Raw genomic sequence first — 18,603 nt, 5'->3', positions numbered from 1 at the left:
CAGATCGCTCTACATACAGAAATCACCTGTGGAAGCCGGGCTTATGCTTCTGCAGCTGTACACGTAAATGCATCCACAAACCTGGAGAGATAAGGCTGTTATAGGTCTCCATAGGTTGCAGAGGCTCACAGAGAGGATTAAGATGACCTATCCAGCTGTAACACATCGGGAATACCTAGTCGCTGCAATTGTAAATCTTAGTCAACGCCAGACATTTACTTCTATAACCCCTGACATGTGCACTACATCCTCCACTACTTATCAGGGGAAAAATAAGACAAACATTTTTCAAATAGGGTCTTATCACGTTCTGCACCATCCAGGAAGCTTCATTGTTAAAAACATGTTTAACATGCATGATGAATCAAAAGCCAGACCTTTCAATGTGTAAAGAGAGTGGAGGGTTCAGAACGATGATAAGTGCATTAAATATTCATTATCGTGACGAGTGGAAATAGATATTTGGGATATTAAAACCCGATGGGATGTGGGCTGCGTGGCAGTATTCATTACAGCCGCAGAGTTTTGTCCATTTGTGAGTTTTGACATTGCGGCCAATATCTTTTTGTGTGGCAGCTCAGTCCCTCTGGCAAACAGCGGGTAGAAGAAGCAGAGAAAGAATAACGTGTTTAAAGGAGGGATTGGACAAGTCAATTACTGCAACCTCAGGGGAGCCCGGCAGCCTGGCTACAGTACAGACAAAGTAATAAGCAGTGATTTTCACTCTCGGTCCCTCTACTGTAACTCAGCTGCATTGTGCAAAAGTGTTTGTGTGATGGGGTGTGTATGATTTATGTAAGGCCATGTGTGTATTGCGAGTGCTGATGATGTGTTCTGGAAACCATACGTGTGTTCAAAAAGTGTGCGCCTTTGAACACAAACCTTTATCTTGGTATGTGTTCCTTAATGAAGCATCCGGTTTTGAAAATGCGTTATGTCTTTCCTCTGTGTGTGTTTGTGTGTGTGTTTGTGGATGGTTGTTATTCATGTGCTTTCTTTTCCGCTGGGATGCTTAGATGCAGAATTAAAGTTATTTCTTTGTCAGCACTTTGCAGAAACCCACTGTGACTCTATGTGTGTGTATGTGTGTGTGTGTGTGTGTAGGATGTAATGCTCTTTATGAAGCTTAAGCAAACACCAAGAAGAGAGAGGTTAGATATCCTCATTAAAAACAGAGACACAGAGGTTGATAATGAGGTAAAGTTTGAGGAAAAAAAGAACTTAGTGAGACTGGGAGACAACGTGCTGATTTCAAGTTATGATAATCTCCAAAAAAAAGAACAACAACAGTCCTGTCCTCAGGGTGCATCAACAATTAGCGTTTGCTTCACAAAGTGGGGCGCAGAGGAGGAAGGAGGTACTTGGTACTTGAGCTAGGTGATAAATCAATTCTATTGATTAAATCAAACCAACACTTATTATAAACACTGCAATTCATAACAAATTAACTAGTACTGAACCACAGACAACTCTCTAAATAACTGGTTTGTAACTGCTATAATACTTCAGTAATAAATGCTGAATCCATCAGTCATTAGGTTCAACAATACAAACATTAAACACATTATACAGTAGATGAGCTTAAGCATGTATAATTGTTTATAAATCACATACTAACAAGTATCAATGTGATACTACTGTGATACTACTGATTAATAGTGTGAGGTTGTTATAAATTGTTACCCAACAAGTAAACAAACAAATGAAATAAACAGCCTAAATCCACAACATCCTGATGCTGCTTCCTGCCCTGCAACGCAAGTAATGCCTCATAGTGTAATTGTCTGTTACAAATAACATTATTGTTTCTTCCAAAACTTCTTAGCCACTACAAATTAGATGCACGTGAATGTAATTTGTAGGAAATAAGTTAGATTAAGTTCAAGTTTAAAAAAAAAAAGAAACAGGAGAACTGAGTAATTTTCAGGCATCTCAGTGCGATTCAAGAATAAATAACCCGGCCTCCAGGAAAAAGCTCTTTAATTGACATAAACTGATAAACCTGGCTGGAGTTTTTAGATCAACATTTCACAGCAGCACCACTTAGCACCACTGTGTATCACACACACAGTCATCCTCAACTAATGAGTGAAGGTGAGTTTGGACGGGAGAAATGATGGATGAGAGAAACTCAGGCAAGAAAGAGCAACGATGAGAGGAAGATAAATAACAAAGAGAGAGAGAGAGAGAGAATAGAGAGAATAAAGAGAGACATTTTATCCATTCTTGGAAGACCTAGGAAAACTGGATAATGTCGCATCAAGGTGTAAAACCAATCCAAACTTTATGTAGACTTTATTTGAAAAGGTATGCTGTCAGCAATGCTAAACCAGGCAATTTCTGCTACGCGCGCGCACACACACACACACACACACACACACACACACACACACACACACACACACACACACACACACACACACACACACACACACACACACACACACACACACACACACACACACACACACACACACACACACACACACAGAGTGAGCACCTGGGTTTTTAAGGTGCTAGTGAAGTGCACTCTGCTGTGCATTTTGCAGTATTGAGGTTGGCCTCAGCCATGTTTTGCTGAGCTTCATCAATCTCCAAGAGCTGTTACCAACAAGCTGAGAGCTGAGACGAGGTCTAGTGAGGTGAAAGCAGCAACATTAGACGGGAAGAAGGAGAGAAGAAACAGGAGAAAGACGAAGGAAGGACAGGGAGGGAGGGAGGGAGGGAGGGAGGAAGGAGGAGGGAGCAGATGATGAAGGATGAAAGGTGCATGACAAGATGCAGAAAGACGAAATGGAGCAAGTGAATGGATCAAAGGCGACAAAAGGAAATAGGGAAGATGCAACAAAGAGGACAGAAAGGATATGAAAATTAAGAGGAGGAGGAAGTTGGGAAAAGAGAGATGAGAGAAAGAAAGGAGGCGAGGGAGGGGAGTCATAAATGAGGAATATAGGTGGCTGGAAAAAGCAGCTTTAAGGAGGAGAAAGGGAGTGAGAAGGATAGAAAGAGTGGAGAGAAGAGAGACACCAAGGTGGGAGGAAAATAAGCAGCTTATTAAAGGGACTGGGCTCGAGACGCAGAGAAAAAGCAGCAGCAGCTTTTTTTCCCCCACTATCCTACAGAGAAATCTGTGGATAATATGTTGCAGAGGAAAAACATTTTGCTTACCGCCCCTTAAAAACAGGCTTAACTGGGGGAAACCAAAAGGCACGAGAGAGGGAGAGAGAGAGAGAGAGATAAAACGCCACCGCTGCTGCTGCTGCTGCTGACGGCCGCCGCCTCAGCTGAGGCGCTGGACAGAACTGGGTTGGTGTTGTTATCGCGTTATTTAACGTAACATGTGACATTTGGTGGAAGCTTTGATTTGCACAGTCCCAAAATACCATCTGGTTGTTTCAGTTTTAGGGTTGTAGCAGGAAGAAAGCCACAGATTCTGCTTTATCTGCTGAGCTGAACAGGACACACACAGTACACTTATTTCACAGCCTGGATGAGAAACCACTGCTCAGATTAGGGTATTTGTTTTTAAAATCACTCATGTAAGCAGACGGTAGAAAGCTGAACTCGGCGTCAACATTAGTGAGGATGCTAACACATTCGGACGCTGAAGGTTACCATCACTGCCATACACACCTGTCATTTAAATTCCCTTTAATCCAGATCAGATTTAATACTTTCACTTTACTAGATACTGTACATGCAACCATCTCTCAGCTACACAAATTATTCCTGACCTGACCAGGGACCAGGATGAATGCTACATTCTGCACAGCGTACAGTGCACAACTTGAGATGTTCAGACTCTGATCTTTTAGTGTTTAAGCTGCTGGTAGACTACCGCACAGTAAACACTGCCTAATATTCATATCAAATTTAAGTTCAGCAGTAAATCATTGGTTATTAAATGTGTTTCATGTTTCTGTTTTTACAAAAATAAGTGTGTAAACAAGGTTTGTTTTTCCTGGATGTTTGAGGGCATAAAGCATTATTTCTGTTCTCAGCTTATCGTATTTTCTCTTTTAGAAAGCTATGAAAAGTAGTGGTGAGCATTGCTGCAAGACTGATAAACCGCACTAAGTAGTAGTGCCATTCAAATTTTAATAATACTCACCTGCCATCATGCAGTTTCAAATGCAAAGCCAAATTTAGTTCAGTTGATCTTGAACGTTTGCCGTTTCCAGAATCGACCAAATGATGAGCCAAACAGCCGACATGATGCGTTGTAGAAAACTATGTGTTTACTTTTATTAGTATTGCAGCTAACGTTGCACAGAAAATAAAATTAATCACTTGGTCTTTAAAGGAATCTAACTTATTCTCTTTCTCAGTTAAAGCAGAAGTAAGCAATCCGGTCGTTTTGGCTAACTTCCTGTCAGCAGATGGAGTTAGCAGTCCCCGCCCTCGTCCCTACGTCACCACATGCACGTGCATCCCTTGGCTGCACACACAGAGAGGACCACCCCTTTATGCCGTTCTCTCTCCTCATTGGATAAAGGTTGTAGGATACAAGGAAAGTTTTCTCCTCGGCTTACAGCAGAGCAGAGTGACTGACAGACCCGTGTTTCGGACCAAACACTCTATATAACTGATTGCTGTCGGAAGATATAACTATTTAAGACTTATATTAACACAAACATTCAGCTTACTTCTGCTTTAATGATTATTTTGCTATGTAGCAAAATAAAAGTATTGAAATCCTGGTGACATCTTGCGTCAAGTGTAGGCTACATAATCTGTATGGAAAGGTAAAACGACGGCGCTGGCATGAACCACTCAAGTGCTTCACTGTAGAGGGCACATTCACCCATTCACACTCATATTTCCACATTATTACATAAAGACAGTATTTTTTCTTTTACCACACACCAATAATACACAGAGGGCAGATGGACTTCAGTATCTTGCCCAAGGACACTACGAAATCCGATTAGTGGACAATCTGCTCTACCTCCTCAGTCACGGCAGCACAACATAGTTACTTTTAAGTGAAATTAAAACATTATACTCGATAAATCAGTGCAGAAAATTTCGATGCTAGGAATTAAAGTATGTTATTACATTATTCATATGTCAGAAGGCTCTGTAGAGTGTTGCAGGATTATTTTTTATCTATAACACTTTTTATAATGCCAGAGGTCTGGAAGTTCTTTTCAAGTCCAGAGCTAGGAACAGCGGGTGGTCAAATTATTAAGTGTTTTTTTTAGTCTATAATGAATAGAACAGCGTTGCTTTGCCACAAACAGGTTTTTTATCAGTTCACATGTGTGTGGCGGCTCACAGAGCAGCTGTGACCTGGGGAAAGCTAAACTGTGTGGCTTCAAAAGATAGTGGCACACGCAGATGAGGTTTCTTATCGCCAGGTTATCACAAAGTCATACTCTGCCTCATCCTGGAGGAAGAGGCGAGAGAGCAGCGGAAGGAGGGAGACGGTGGGAGAAAAAAGACGGGGAGGGGAGGAAAAAAAAAAGTCAAACAGTCTGGCCTTTTCTTGAAGATCCCACCATGAAGTCTGTCGGAGAAATTAATCTTCTGTCATCTCCAGATAGAAATCTCACACTTATCCGTCTCCATCCATACCTCCCTCCACCCCATAATTCCCTCTTTCACTTGAAATCCCTCTCTCTTCCTTTTTCTTGCTTTTCCCTTTTTAAAAATCCACTCCTCCTCTCATGACTGTACTTCCTGTCCTGATATTTACGGTATCTCTCTCTGCCTTTTTTTTTCTTAGATGCTCTTTCTCTCTCTGTTGAAGCCATTATCCCCCTGCCTGGCCACGTATCGTCTATCTGGGTCCTTCCATCGGTCTGTCTAGCCCACAGCTCAACACTCTGGCACACACACACAGACAGCTCAATATGGCCCTCACACACTGCTATCAACTTTTCCATTCCTCTGTAAACTGTCATATTGTTATCAGCAGGACCGTGAGGTTTTTGTCTTTTTCTTTTGGGCTTTGGATGTGACACTGTGTGGAACTGCACATCTTATCTCCCAAAAAGGGGTCGACACCCCCTCCCCCAACCCTTTATAACAGGGATCCTTGTTGATATCTGAGCATCTGTAATGCAATTTGAATTTATTTTATCTAGCAAGTGATAATGAAATCCACAAATGTGCGGTGGGATTGGAGTCTGTGTTTTTCCCATTTGCAGACAATTGTACTGGAAGGTTATTGTTTCTGTTGTATCCGTTCCTCTGCAGGTCAATTGAAGGTTTATAGAAAAAGAATTGACCCAAGTCAAGCCCTAAGAACTAATTTTCCAAAAATATGAACTTATTTCTAGAGATAGTTTCTGTTTGTCATCAGAGCAGTGACCACAACAAACTGATTATATTGTCACCTCTTTACTCAGCTGCTTAATTTGTCTCATTGAACAGCTGTTCACAAGACCCACTACTACTCTAAATGTGACTAAAGGGGACGGACCTTTTCTCCGGACCGTGTTTTGTTGAGTGCTAACCAGCACAACAATAATGAGAGCTGCACTGGAAATCAAACTAACCTTGGTTTGTAGCTGTGTTCAGAGTGATATCAGCATAATGGTGTCAAATAAGAAAAGGAAAGGAAAAAAAAAGCTCCGCTCATTATTTTCTCAATTAAATAAAAGATATCAGTACTATTTTACCAAAGCCTAAAAATGTTCACTTTACCATTATGTACATAAAAGAAAAGAATCAAATGTTCAAGACAAGAACCAATCATCAGAGTAAATGTTCTGTTCATCACCGGATCAATTAAATCGTTGCAGCTCCAGATGTGACATCATCCAGCAAATCAAATGTGAATTTTGTAACATGACTGATGATAACTCTTTTTATTATTATTATTTATTTACTGAGCCTGTTGCAAATGAAAATGAGGACTACGTATTTGTGTTACTGCAACAGATGCGTCAGACTGATAAATAAAAAATTCATACGTTTTAGAGTAAGATCTGATGTGTGTGTTGTGCTGGGACCTAACTGTTCACAAAAATAAAATGGTTTTCTGCCAATGGAGTTGGAATATCGCTTGAGGAGAAAATTACAGTAAGTGCTCAGGAGGACGATGGTGTGTGAGGAAACACCTGTTAAAAAGCCAGATGTTGCCAGCTCACCAGGAAGATTAGTGATGAAGTTATGAAAAATCAGTGGAAGATTATGACGCTATCATTCCTGTAAACAGAAAGTATGAACTTCTGTATTTAGCAACCATTACTGGCCACTCGATTTATATCACAGCAACGGTAGTGGTGACCTGTGGGAAATAGTGACATTGAATTGTATGAAAAATAAGAAGTTGCTCCATTGTTGCTCTGGTGCTGCTGTGCTGAGTTGGTCCTCTGTCCATCCAGCTATTGTCTCAAGTCACTCGCTGCATTTGTCCAACAGAAACAGTGCTTTAGATTTAACTTTTGCTGGATGTTTGATTGGAGACATAATCTCTGCAGCAGAGATAAATCCGCTGCATTGGGACATTGCTATACATTTTGACAACACAACACCCCTTTTGGCCATTTTAGTAACAAAAGTCATGTGGCAGAGTTTCTTTAAAAACAACACAATAATTAAGTTTTTTTTTGGCTCCTAAGAAAAAGCCATACATAAATCCTGAGTAAATATTGTCTATGGTCTCTGTAGCAGCCACTCTGACTCATGCACAGTAATTTATTCATTATGTACTAATCTCAGCAGAATGTAAAATTAGCATTGTTTTTCATTCTAATATTTATTGTTCCTATTTTTGTATTGGTGCTCACTGGAGACTTTTTGCTCCATTGTTAAATGGAGCATGTTCCCACACAGCAACAACAACTACAACTGAACTGTAACCACGTCCAAACAGCACATTAAAACGAAAGGTTTATTAAGATTAAAAGCTGTTGCAACGTTGTATGGCACCGATTTATGGATGAATTCACACAAGTACAATTTAAATTTTGTGTTGAATGACTTTTTGGAAGGAACTAAATCGATACTGATGATGAATTGCTATCATTAGTTTAACACAGCACGTTGTTATTAATAAAGCAGAACTGATTTTATGGTCTGGCCTGTGGAGGTCAGGGTCAGATCAGATACTCATACATTTATACTAATATACCAAGAATATACTACAGAGCATCACTACCTCTCTAATGATGTTCTGGTTGGATATAATTCCTTGATGGCGTGTCATTTGTGGTCAATAAATCAAAGTTAAAAACGTCCATCCATCCATCCATCCATCCATCAAGCTGGTTAATATGAAGCCCGTGCATATAAGCACAGCTCAGGGAGGAGGACGCAGGGGACATAGGGAGGGAGGGGAGGGGAAAGATTGCTTACATGTTTCTCTCCTTCGATCCTCTTGTCAGCCTGTTGAACAGCCTCCAGGTACTTAAAATGCAGCTCCATCAGACGATCAACCTGAAGACAGAGCGAAATGGTGGCAGACGAAGAGACAAATGAGAGATGCAACAGACACACGGCACCTAATCTGATAACACAGATTTAATAATGCAGTATGGGTTGTGTATTCCCTATTTGTCATTATGTTTGAGGATCAATATTTCACCCTTTTTCAAATTATGTTTTTATTAATCATTCATGAATAAATTATTTTTTTTCAGTATGCTTATTTATAGAAATAAACAATCATGAAACACTATCAAATCCACAAAGGATATGGATGATGGAGATAAAACTAGAGGAGACAGGATGAAGCCAATGACAGACAGTTTCTACATCAAAAGTCAAGTGTCCTATTAAAATGGCCTTGAGCAACCAGATGAATATGAGGCATTTGTGTGTATGTGAGAGGAGAAGTGGGAGTTATTTGGGGAAAAAAATGGAGCATGATGTTTTAATCACTCTCTCAAGGTCGGTAACATGTGGGAATCTGTATACACAGGTACAGAGCAGTGAAATCACTGACGCCTGATTGAGTGACCCGCATGTGAACCTGAGATAATTTAATCTACCTTGTAAACTCCTGCCTCTAGCTTTGGGTAAAAATAAGATTGACAAAAATAGTCAGATGGAGTCGGCTCAGTGTCTTCTGATGTGCCTGCGTGCACTTGGCCTTGATGGGATCGTGCACAAGGAGAATGAGCACCGTCACAACAGCTAATTAACACGTAGCGTCACAGCATTGTTTTCCTGCAACATTCTTGTTCTATCTCTTATATCAGTCCAGTTCAATTACGGAGACAATACCATGCAAAGGATTATGCCCCGATCAAATGAATTTATTAGAATTTAAAGCAATTAACAATCTCTACCCATGTTTCAGCTACATGGAATTAGACACTGAGATGTGAAAGCTGCACAAGGCCTTAATTCCATCTTAAATAGTTAATGAGGTTTCTTAATTTGTGAAAGGGAGACAAAGCCTTACTATATGAAAGATAAAACAACAACATTTCACTTAGTTTATATTATCGATTCATCTGCCATTTACTTGACTCCATTAATGCATCCACTGCTAAGAGTTGATGAAAAAAACTAGTGGTATATGCCCATTATATCTTTCCAGAGCCCAAAGCAACATCTTTAAAGTTATGTTTATCTATAAGTGTTAAAAAGCAGCACATTTACTCTCATACGTTATAGAACACAGGAAACAAACTTCATATTTTAGAAGTTGGAACGAGCAAATAGTATACAAACTGGCTTGAAAAACACTCATTGGATAGAAAATTGGGTGTAGGGGGTCAGAAAATGTTGCTTCAATTGCTGAATTTGATTCTATGGCATTATTATCAATAATGTCACATTTTCATGGTTTAATAAGTAACAATCTGAATGTCAGCTAAACAACATGGCTGTGTTTTTATTGTCCACTTGTTGACTCACCCACTACATAGTGTTTGCTGCATGGAAAACTCACAAGGGAATAAGTGCAGAGAGCAGTTCATATATTTTTGAAACTAGTTGAATGTTAAATTGCTACATAATTATTTGCTGGCTATTCATAATTAATATCTCTGTTGCATGAACAAATGCCACGACATCTGTATCACACATAACATGTGTGTTATCTTATTGGATTTTTGCACATTTTTTGTTAAGGTTTTGTTAGGCTTTTATGGGCTTTTTAAGCAACAAGAGAGCTTAAATTTTACCAAATAACATGAAACCTCTTTCTTGATTTACAGATTAAAAGGGTTTTTTCAGTAAGAGATAATATTGTAATATCATTGTCTACTGATGAAGAAGCCAGGTGGTAATCAAGAGGAGTAGCAACAAAGAAGAGGAGTACAAAGACAGAGGAGGAAAAGGGGATGTAGGAAACTGACCTTCTCGCAGTCATTTTCTGTGAACTTGTTGAGAAGTCTGCTTCTCTGTTGGGACTTGAGATTTCTCAGCATGGAGGCGATGATGGAGGAAACGTGTTCTAGGGAGAGAAAAGGTGATAAGTGAAGATAAAACATCCTCATTTAGATCAACAAGACAGCAACTTGATTCCCTCATAGTCTAACTTTATCACATGGGATGTTTATACGCATAATACCTTTACAGAATAAATCCTATACTGACAAAGACAGTATACAAGCCTCTTACATGGTAGCACTTCAATGGAGATTTCATTGTGTTTTACGTTAAACTGGCTTTGCAATCCAACAGGTGTGATGTGCTTTAACCAGCCTATGTGCTGTTAAAGTTCCTTGGTGAAAATAGTCTTAAACTGATTACCGCAGAGCTCATTCACACTCACACCCAGAGCCTTGTGAAAGAACAAATCGATTAGCACTTGATAATTTGCAATTATAGCACGCAGTCAGCTAAGCATGGATACTCTTACGGAGAGTGCACAGAACAAGAGGAGGAGAAAATGTTAATGAAATTAAGGAATCAATTTTAATTTTCAGGCGTGCTGGAACATGTGTAATGGTTTTGGCTGTGGCTGAATAACATTTCTCGAGGTGATAGAAATTTGTCCGTGGCAGCTCTAGGGCCATTTAATGAGGGGAAGGTCTAAAAACATGTTAATTGACTAAATTAGCTACAAAAACGAGTTAGTCCCATTGAGTGCCCTTGTCGACTAATTCATGCTTTGACAGATGTGATATCCTATTCGAAGACTTTCTTACTCACAGGCTTTAGCCGTAGGTGACAAGTAGACACAGTATAATATTTCTCTACGATACTGAATGAAGAATACACTGTAAACACACTGGGGGGGAGTGGAATATGACACTGTAGAATCTGTGGATATACAGAGTGGAGAAAAAAATGTAATTGGACTTTATCAACAAGAGGTCAATATTCTCTCTCAACGAGGCTTTGCAGTTGCTAAGCAACAAGAGTACAGGAATCAATCCCATTTCTGCTTTTTAAAAGGGGTCGTGTTTGCTGTCAGCTCCCTTTGTGCGCTCCCTTACGACCCACAGCATCCTTGCCCACAAGACGCTGACAAAACTAAAAGCCTGCTCTTATGTCAGACCTCTCAGAATATACAGATTATCCATCTATAATACCAATACGGTTGCTGGCACATAAAAGGACAGGAAAATGCACTGAAATACCAGACAAAACTGAATGGGGGTATGTTCTGTTAAAAAGAGGGTCCAATAGGAAATGGTGGTGTCCCACCAGCGTTGGTTATTTCTGATAATTACTGTTCTTTCAGTGAGCATGAAGCCCTGGATAAAGAGAGAGAGAGAGAGATACCTATTTGAAACACTCATCTTACCCTTCTATTAGACTTAATCCTTCAATTATTATTAGAGATGTAATTCAAGTCCTTGAAAATGTGGTTTTAATTTTTCTATAACATTAAATATTGATGATTACAATATACATTTTGAGAAGGTTACTTATTATTATTAGCAAACTGTGTTATTATGACAATGAAAATAAAGTATCTAAGTCTAAGTCCAAAGACACCTTAAATAATGACCAAATAACACAAAGGCTATTACTTAATTTACACATCAAAAGGGACTCCGAATTTTCAAATGAAGGATAATATTTTGTAGATTGTTTTCCTGTTATTTGGCACAACTTAAAGGCACTTTGGATGCTAAGTCTTGAATAAAACCTGGACGGATCTACACAAAACTTGGCACAGACACTCATGGCTTGCTAAATTTGAAACATAATAACCTTTGTTATATCTCAGTTTTCATTATTTACTTTGGTTTATGACCAGACAGTCAAAAAGCTAAAGACATTTTCACAAATTAGGGCTAAAATCACTCAGTCATATAATGGTTTGTGATGCGTTCAAAAAAATAACATAGTGTGTCACGGTAAACTTCCTATGACAGCAGATGGGACAACACTCTAGATGGACCTTACTCTGGTATGACAGACGTTACATGCATTTGATGCTGTGTGCTCAGGTTTTGTCCAAGGTTCCTTTATTTTCATGTAGACAACAACATTTCCTTTACACAATGACAACGTGGCTAACTGCTATTTCCAAAAGGACACTACTTTATCAACCTGATCCGAGTGGTAATTGATGTCGCCACCTCCACGCCCTGCTGAGGAGGCTATTGATCGCTGGCTGTGGAACTTTCTCTCCAAAGAGTTTAAAAACCAAACACAGGCCGCTGCGTGGAGGTTTGTGAAGGGGTGGAAGCGGGATTACATTGCAACTACAAGATAGAGGGCAAGGCTGAGTAAAAACTGTTTCCTCATTTGTCCTTAGTACAGGTAACAAATCAATAATTCATTTACATGTGCACCTTTGCACTTGAATCTCAAGAGTAAAAACAAGGAACAAATAAAAAACAAGGAAAGGGTCACTAAAAACAGCGATAATCAAATGCATAATAAAGAATAAAGATGTGCACAAGAAAGACAAGTGCTCTTACAAATCAAACCCCGTAGTCTGTGGTAAGATACCATCATTGAGCATTGAATTGAGGACGAAATTATTAGCCCATCTACGAAAATTTCACTTTTTTGTAAATATTTGCCCAAGTGCTGTTAAACAGAGCAAATAATTTTTAACACAGTGTTCTCAAACATCATAGTTGTATTTTGGATACTTGCATTCATTTATTTTGCACACAGAAACGTAATTATTTCACAAAAACCAAAAACTACCGGGGTTAAAATTATTAGCCCCCAAATAATCAGTTGTGTATCCTTTTTGCTGGATAACAGCGTAAAGTTGTATGTTTTAGTTTTCAACAAGTCTCTGACACATCTCCTGTCCAATCCCAGTCCATTCGTCTTTGGGAAATCTCTCAAGCTCCTCCAGATTTGATGGCCTTCTGACATGGACCTCGGTCTTCAGAGTCCACCAAACATATTTTCAATGGGATTCAAGTAGCTTTGTTCAGGACAGTCAATAACATTCACTCCTAGTGAAGAACTACCTCCAGAGGACCAAAGTGAATGTTATTGACTGGCCTACACAAAGCCCTGACTTGAATCCTATAGAAAATCTGTTTGGTGGACTGAAGACCAAGGTCCACGTCAGAAGGCCATCAAATCTGGAGGAGCTTGAGAGATTTCCTAAAGACGAATGGACTGGGATTCGACAGGAGACGCGTCAGAGACTTGTTGAAAACTAAAACATACAACTCTACACTGTTATCCAGCAAAAAGGATACACAACTGACCATAAGCATCAGGGGGGCTAATAATTTTGACCCTGGTAGTTTTTGGTTTTTGTGAAATAATTCTGTTTCTGTGAGCAAATTAAATGAATGCAAGTATCCAAAATACAACTATGATGTTTGAGAACACTGTGTTCAAAAATGATTTGCTCTGTTTAACAGCACTTACATAAATATTTGCAAAAAAGTGAAATTTTCATAGGGGGCAAATCATTTTGTCCTCAACTGTATAACATGATGACAAAAACCTCCTGTCGCTTGTGCCACTGACATGAATATCACATTAACACAGGCTTCCATTGGAGCCAACATACTAGTCATTGATTTAAACATCCACAACCTCCCAGTTTACTGTGCCAGCAGTTGTGCAAACCTCCACATAGTTCCTCTTTAAATGGCACAGAGCTCAGCATGCATAGATCCATAGCATAGGAAAAAACTCTGCTGTGCAGATGACACACAAGTTTACTTATCAGTTATGCCCAATGGAACTTCACTGAAAGTATCAATTACAAAACCATTTTTGGGGGGTACTTTTTTATATTCATCAGCCAGATACAATAAGGAAAGGCACCGTTCTTCTTGAATTCATATACACGAAAACCTAATTGTACAGAATGTGCACAACAACCTCTCATGTGATTAATATTATATATTATTATAATATATTGATAAAGAATGGACAATTATTGATGTTTCCTGCAGACTAACTATGAACAAGAGTCAAGACTTATGTGCTTTTGTATTTTAAATTCTGCTGTCACTTTTTTCGTCTAATTTGCTTGATCTTGATCTAAGCAAAAATAGCTGTGTGAATTTTTAATAAAACCAGAAAAGTTATTGAGTTCAAGTTTAGAAGTTTTTGTAAAAGTTCCTATGGAGAAAAATAATTTCTCCATATTCACATGCTATATAAAGTAATATGCTGTTCTTCCTGTTGGGCAGAACATTGACCTTAATATTTTGATTTTAAGTGTTAAGTTCAGTTCACTACATAAAGCAACACATATTCTGTACAAAATGCACTAAAAAAAGTCTATATTGGCTAGTGTCACAGATTGTATCCCTTCTGAGACTCTATCACCACAGAGGGACCAATTTCCACACATTCCTTTAGGTCTTCATACAAGAAAAGAAGTTACAGCTTTTATTAAAATGTCTCTTGAAACATATAGCATACTGCTTTTGTTGTAATTTGTTTCACTTTGAGATATGTCCCACTTTAAGAAACTGCCAAACCTTGCAGGTGGCTGATGTGAAAAGGTTCGAGTTATTAAACGGAAGTTCTTCGCTTCATTCTTAGCGTTACGTCAACTAAAACACATTTACTTGACTTAACTTTGCTTCAACTATACATAATCTGTCCAATAGAGCCCAGTGTGTTCCGATTGGTCAGCTTGGCAACAACAATTGCAACTAACTTCCACCCATGTCTTGCTGTAAATGAACAATTGTGACTGTTACAGCCTAAGATCCGCCCCATCGGTCTGAGCTAGAGTCCGATCTAGAAGATGACCCGATCCAACTTCACAAGCTGGACTGAAGCAGGAAAACAAGCATACCCTCTGTCAGGCAACAGGAAGGAGGGAGGAGGCAGGAATGTGAAGAACGATGTTGAAATCAAGTGACTGGACAGTCTGCAAAGACTTTGTATGACAATATTCTTGTTCTTTTTTTATCTTATGGATTATAGGAATACAAACAACTGAGGAACATACAGAAAGCCAGACTTCACAATCAACTGACAAATGTTTAAGCATTTATGATCAGGTTGCCAGCAATGCAGTTAAATACCATAGATCTACAATAACAGTGCAGATGGAAAGGCTGTGAGCCAAACCCCCTGGTTTGGCTACATAAAGCTTGAACTACAGAAATAACCCCTGTGAACAAACAGCATCTGAGGCTACATCCACACAACAATGTTTTCTGTGTCCAGACAAGAGCTTTGGCTGAGTGTCCATACTAACAGGCCTAAAATGCATACTCACTTCAGCAATCACATACACTCAACGTGCACAGTGAGCCAATGTAAACAGGAAGCAGACTGTCTAGTCTGTAGGTGATTAGTTAGAAAAAATACTACGAACTTGTGACAACTGCAGAGTAGAAAGTAGAATTTACCTGGGCAACAAGCTTCCTGGTGGGTAGCAGGAGCTTTTGATGTCAATAAGTCTAAGAAGTAAGGTCAGGAAGCCCAACGAGCTATTTCATAGAAATGAAAAAACTCGGTTTTGCCAAAAAAGTTTGTACCTTGTGACTATCTAAATACATAAAAAGCCTCATAACACACTGTAAGAAAAGAAAAAACTCAAAAGGTCATAACTGTTTCATCTTTAACTTTCCTCCTGATACTGCGTGTGGTGCATTATATCTCAATGCAGAGTATGTCCTTTCCTCGACAGAATATTAAGCGTTTCGAAATCTTTTATATACATCTAAATATACCGCAGCATATTTGATCAAAGTATGACTTTACAGAGATGGAACATGATCAATGATCCCACCAGAGGAAAGACCAAACGTCGAGAAGATGGTAATTAGATGCGTCTTTACACAAGGATCTAACAGCAAATCTCTCCCTCAGAAATACACTAATAATAGGATTACACAGCACGACTCTGACAAAACAGATTATAATCAAACTTGTGTCATGTAAAATGTCACTAATCTCAATCTGTGCCAAAGGCGCTGCTGCCGGCACGCAAGATGATTAAATGAGACTTGTATTTGATTCTCTCCTTTTGACTGAAATATGTGATGAAAGTTTCATCATTAAACCCAGATAACCAAGTTCCTCTATTACAGGCACTTATCTAGTCTCATATATTTGGCTGCGTTGTCATGCTTTCTAAATCTCCATGTGTTAATATCAGAGGAGAAATACTGGTGATAAAGTAATGGGCTGATAAAAGTCCATGTTTTATCTTTGTCATGAAACTGCCATAACTTTGCTGGTAAAATACTTTAATAAAAGCATCCATTTTCGATCAATTTTTTTTTAACTGCTCATAAACCTAATAACATATGAGTAGCATGCACAACCTCCAACAGTGTGAATGGCATAATAAGACTCAGTAAAATAATTTTGCTTTGTGGCAAGACAGAGAAACCAACTGACCAACTTGGTTACACCAGCACAACCAGTAAAAAAAAAAGTCCGAAGTCTGAAGCCATTCATTAACTTTCTTGCCATGTCCAGTTAGACTTAGAAATCAGAAATGGGCAGCCTTCACCTGATCTCTTTAAACCTCATACCCCATGCTCTTTGAGCTCTCTGGTGAAACAAAGTTCCAAACAAGTGGCTTATTCCTTGATTATTTCAAGTACCATTCTTCCCTCACTGAATTCAAACCTAGTACATTATAGTTCATTCTCCTGGCTCTCTACGGCCATTCCAGATGTTCCGGATACACTACCCGTCAAAGGTTTGGGCATACCCTGTACTTCAACGTGTATTCTTTATTTTTTCTTATTTTCTAGATTGTAGAACAATGCAGAAGAGATCAAATCTATGAAAAATGCTAAATGTTTTAGATTCTTCACAGAAGCTACTTTTTGCCTTGATGACAGCTCTGCACATTCTCTCAACCAGTTTCAGGAGGTCGTCACTGGGAGCGGTTTTCCAACACTGAGCACTTGTTAGCTGCTTTTCTTTTACTCTGCAGTCTGACTCAGCATTAACCATCTCTATTGGCTTACAGTACTTGGGTTAAGGTCGGGTGATTGCAAAGGCCAGGTCAAGTGACTTGCACCATCAATTTTGAATAAATTGCCAACCAATAAAAGTATCCACAACACCTCCATGCACCAGTGCAGATCAAATCCTTCCTCTTTTGTCTTTATTACATTTCACAGTTGTGATGTCTCAGAAGTCCAAGCTGTCCCTCTCCTAGGTGTGTGAATGATGTGCTTGGTTTTGCCTGCTGTCTTCCCACCACTTCATGGTTTAGATAAGGGTTAAGTGGGTCAAGTTGGTGGCACCCAGAAGTAGCTCTGTGTTATCCCAAGTGATGTTTGTCATTAAACTGTAACATTGTCATGCTGATGTGAAGGTGATCTGTGATATTGGGGAATGTGAATAAAATAAAATTTGTGTACAAAGACTTCAGTACCCTCCCTCAGTCTCCCCCCCTGTGCTCTCTCTTTCTCTCTACCAAACACCCGTGTGCACACAAGCACACAAAGAAAACACTTTTGTGAGCTGGAGACGGAGCTATGACTATTGTGCCTCGCCATGTAAATGAGCTGTTTACTTCTGTTCCCTCTCACACTCACTCGCATCATTAGCCATCTAAATATAACAACCGGCTGCCACCAATTTCCATCATACAATCTCATTTCACTGGTAATGACAGAGTACATACACCAATAAATTGAGACCCTAAAAACAAGGTGAATGGCAGCGTCGTGACAAGAATATTCATGAGAAGAGAATTGTAATTTGTTGCTTGGATTTTTTTTTTTTTTTCAGATTTTTTTTCTACCCCACTTACAATGTCTCTATTAATTATGTGGTTCTGTATGCTAATACGGCCTGGCAATCCCTGGTCATTTGGACTGTTTCAATTGCAGAAAGGATTTTACGGGGATCAATCTTTGCACCAAGGTTTATGATAAAGCGAGCTAGAGAATGAATGTGTGTGAGAGAGAGAGAGCACGAAGGATAGGAGGACAGAGAGGCCCCTACCTTCTAATTACTTTTGTTTGAAGCAGCTGATAGTTAATTAATCTACTGTGTTATTGTGTTATTCTGGAGAACCACTTGATTCACTACATTTTCAATTAGTAGTCTTAGTGAGAAGGAGGGTTCACTCAATACACCTTATATTATGACAGGCATCCCATTACGCCTATAGCTGCAAATCAGTGGAGCACTGCTGGACCGACACAGACTGAACAGATGTGTGTGCATGGTATGTTGGTAAAACCTTTAATTTATATGGTTGAATGTAGGCAAGGCAAGGCAATTTTATTTGTATAGCACATTATCATGCAAGTTATTCAATGTGCTTAATATAAAGAATCATAAAAAACAAACGCAGGTTATGTTTGCACAACCTAT

General features: G+C 39.1%; 1 protein-coding gene across 1 annotated transcript in view; it reads right to left on the bottom strand.

Moving 5' to 3' along the window:
* Positions 1–18,603, bottom strand: part of ctnnbl1 (catenin, beta like 1) — a 59,813-nt gene that overhangs the window by 14,707 nt on the left and 26,503 nt on the right. Inside the window, exons 12-13 of the mRNA XM_083974720.1 lie at positions 10,260–10,357; positions 8,308–8,388 (exon numbers count right to left, since the gene is read on the bottom strand). Coding sequence (XP_083830846.1) covers positions 8,308–8,388; positions 10,260–10,357 — 179 coding nt within the window. The remainder of the gene's footprint in view (positions 1–8,307; positions 8,389–10,259; positions 10,358–18,603) is intronic.

This window comes from Trachurus trachurus (genome assembly GCF_905171665.1).
Source record: "Trachurus trachurus genome assembly, chromosome: 7".
In the NCBI taxonomy this organism is placed as follows: Eukaryota; Metazoa; Chordata; class Actinopteri; order Carangiformes; family Carangidae; genus Trachurus; species Trachurus trachurus.
Note: the sequence above shows the minus strand (reverse complement) of the source record. Positions and strands in the feature narration are given on the sequence as shown.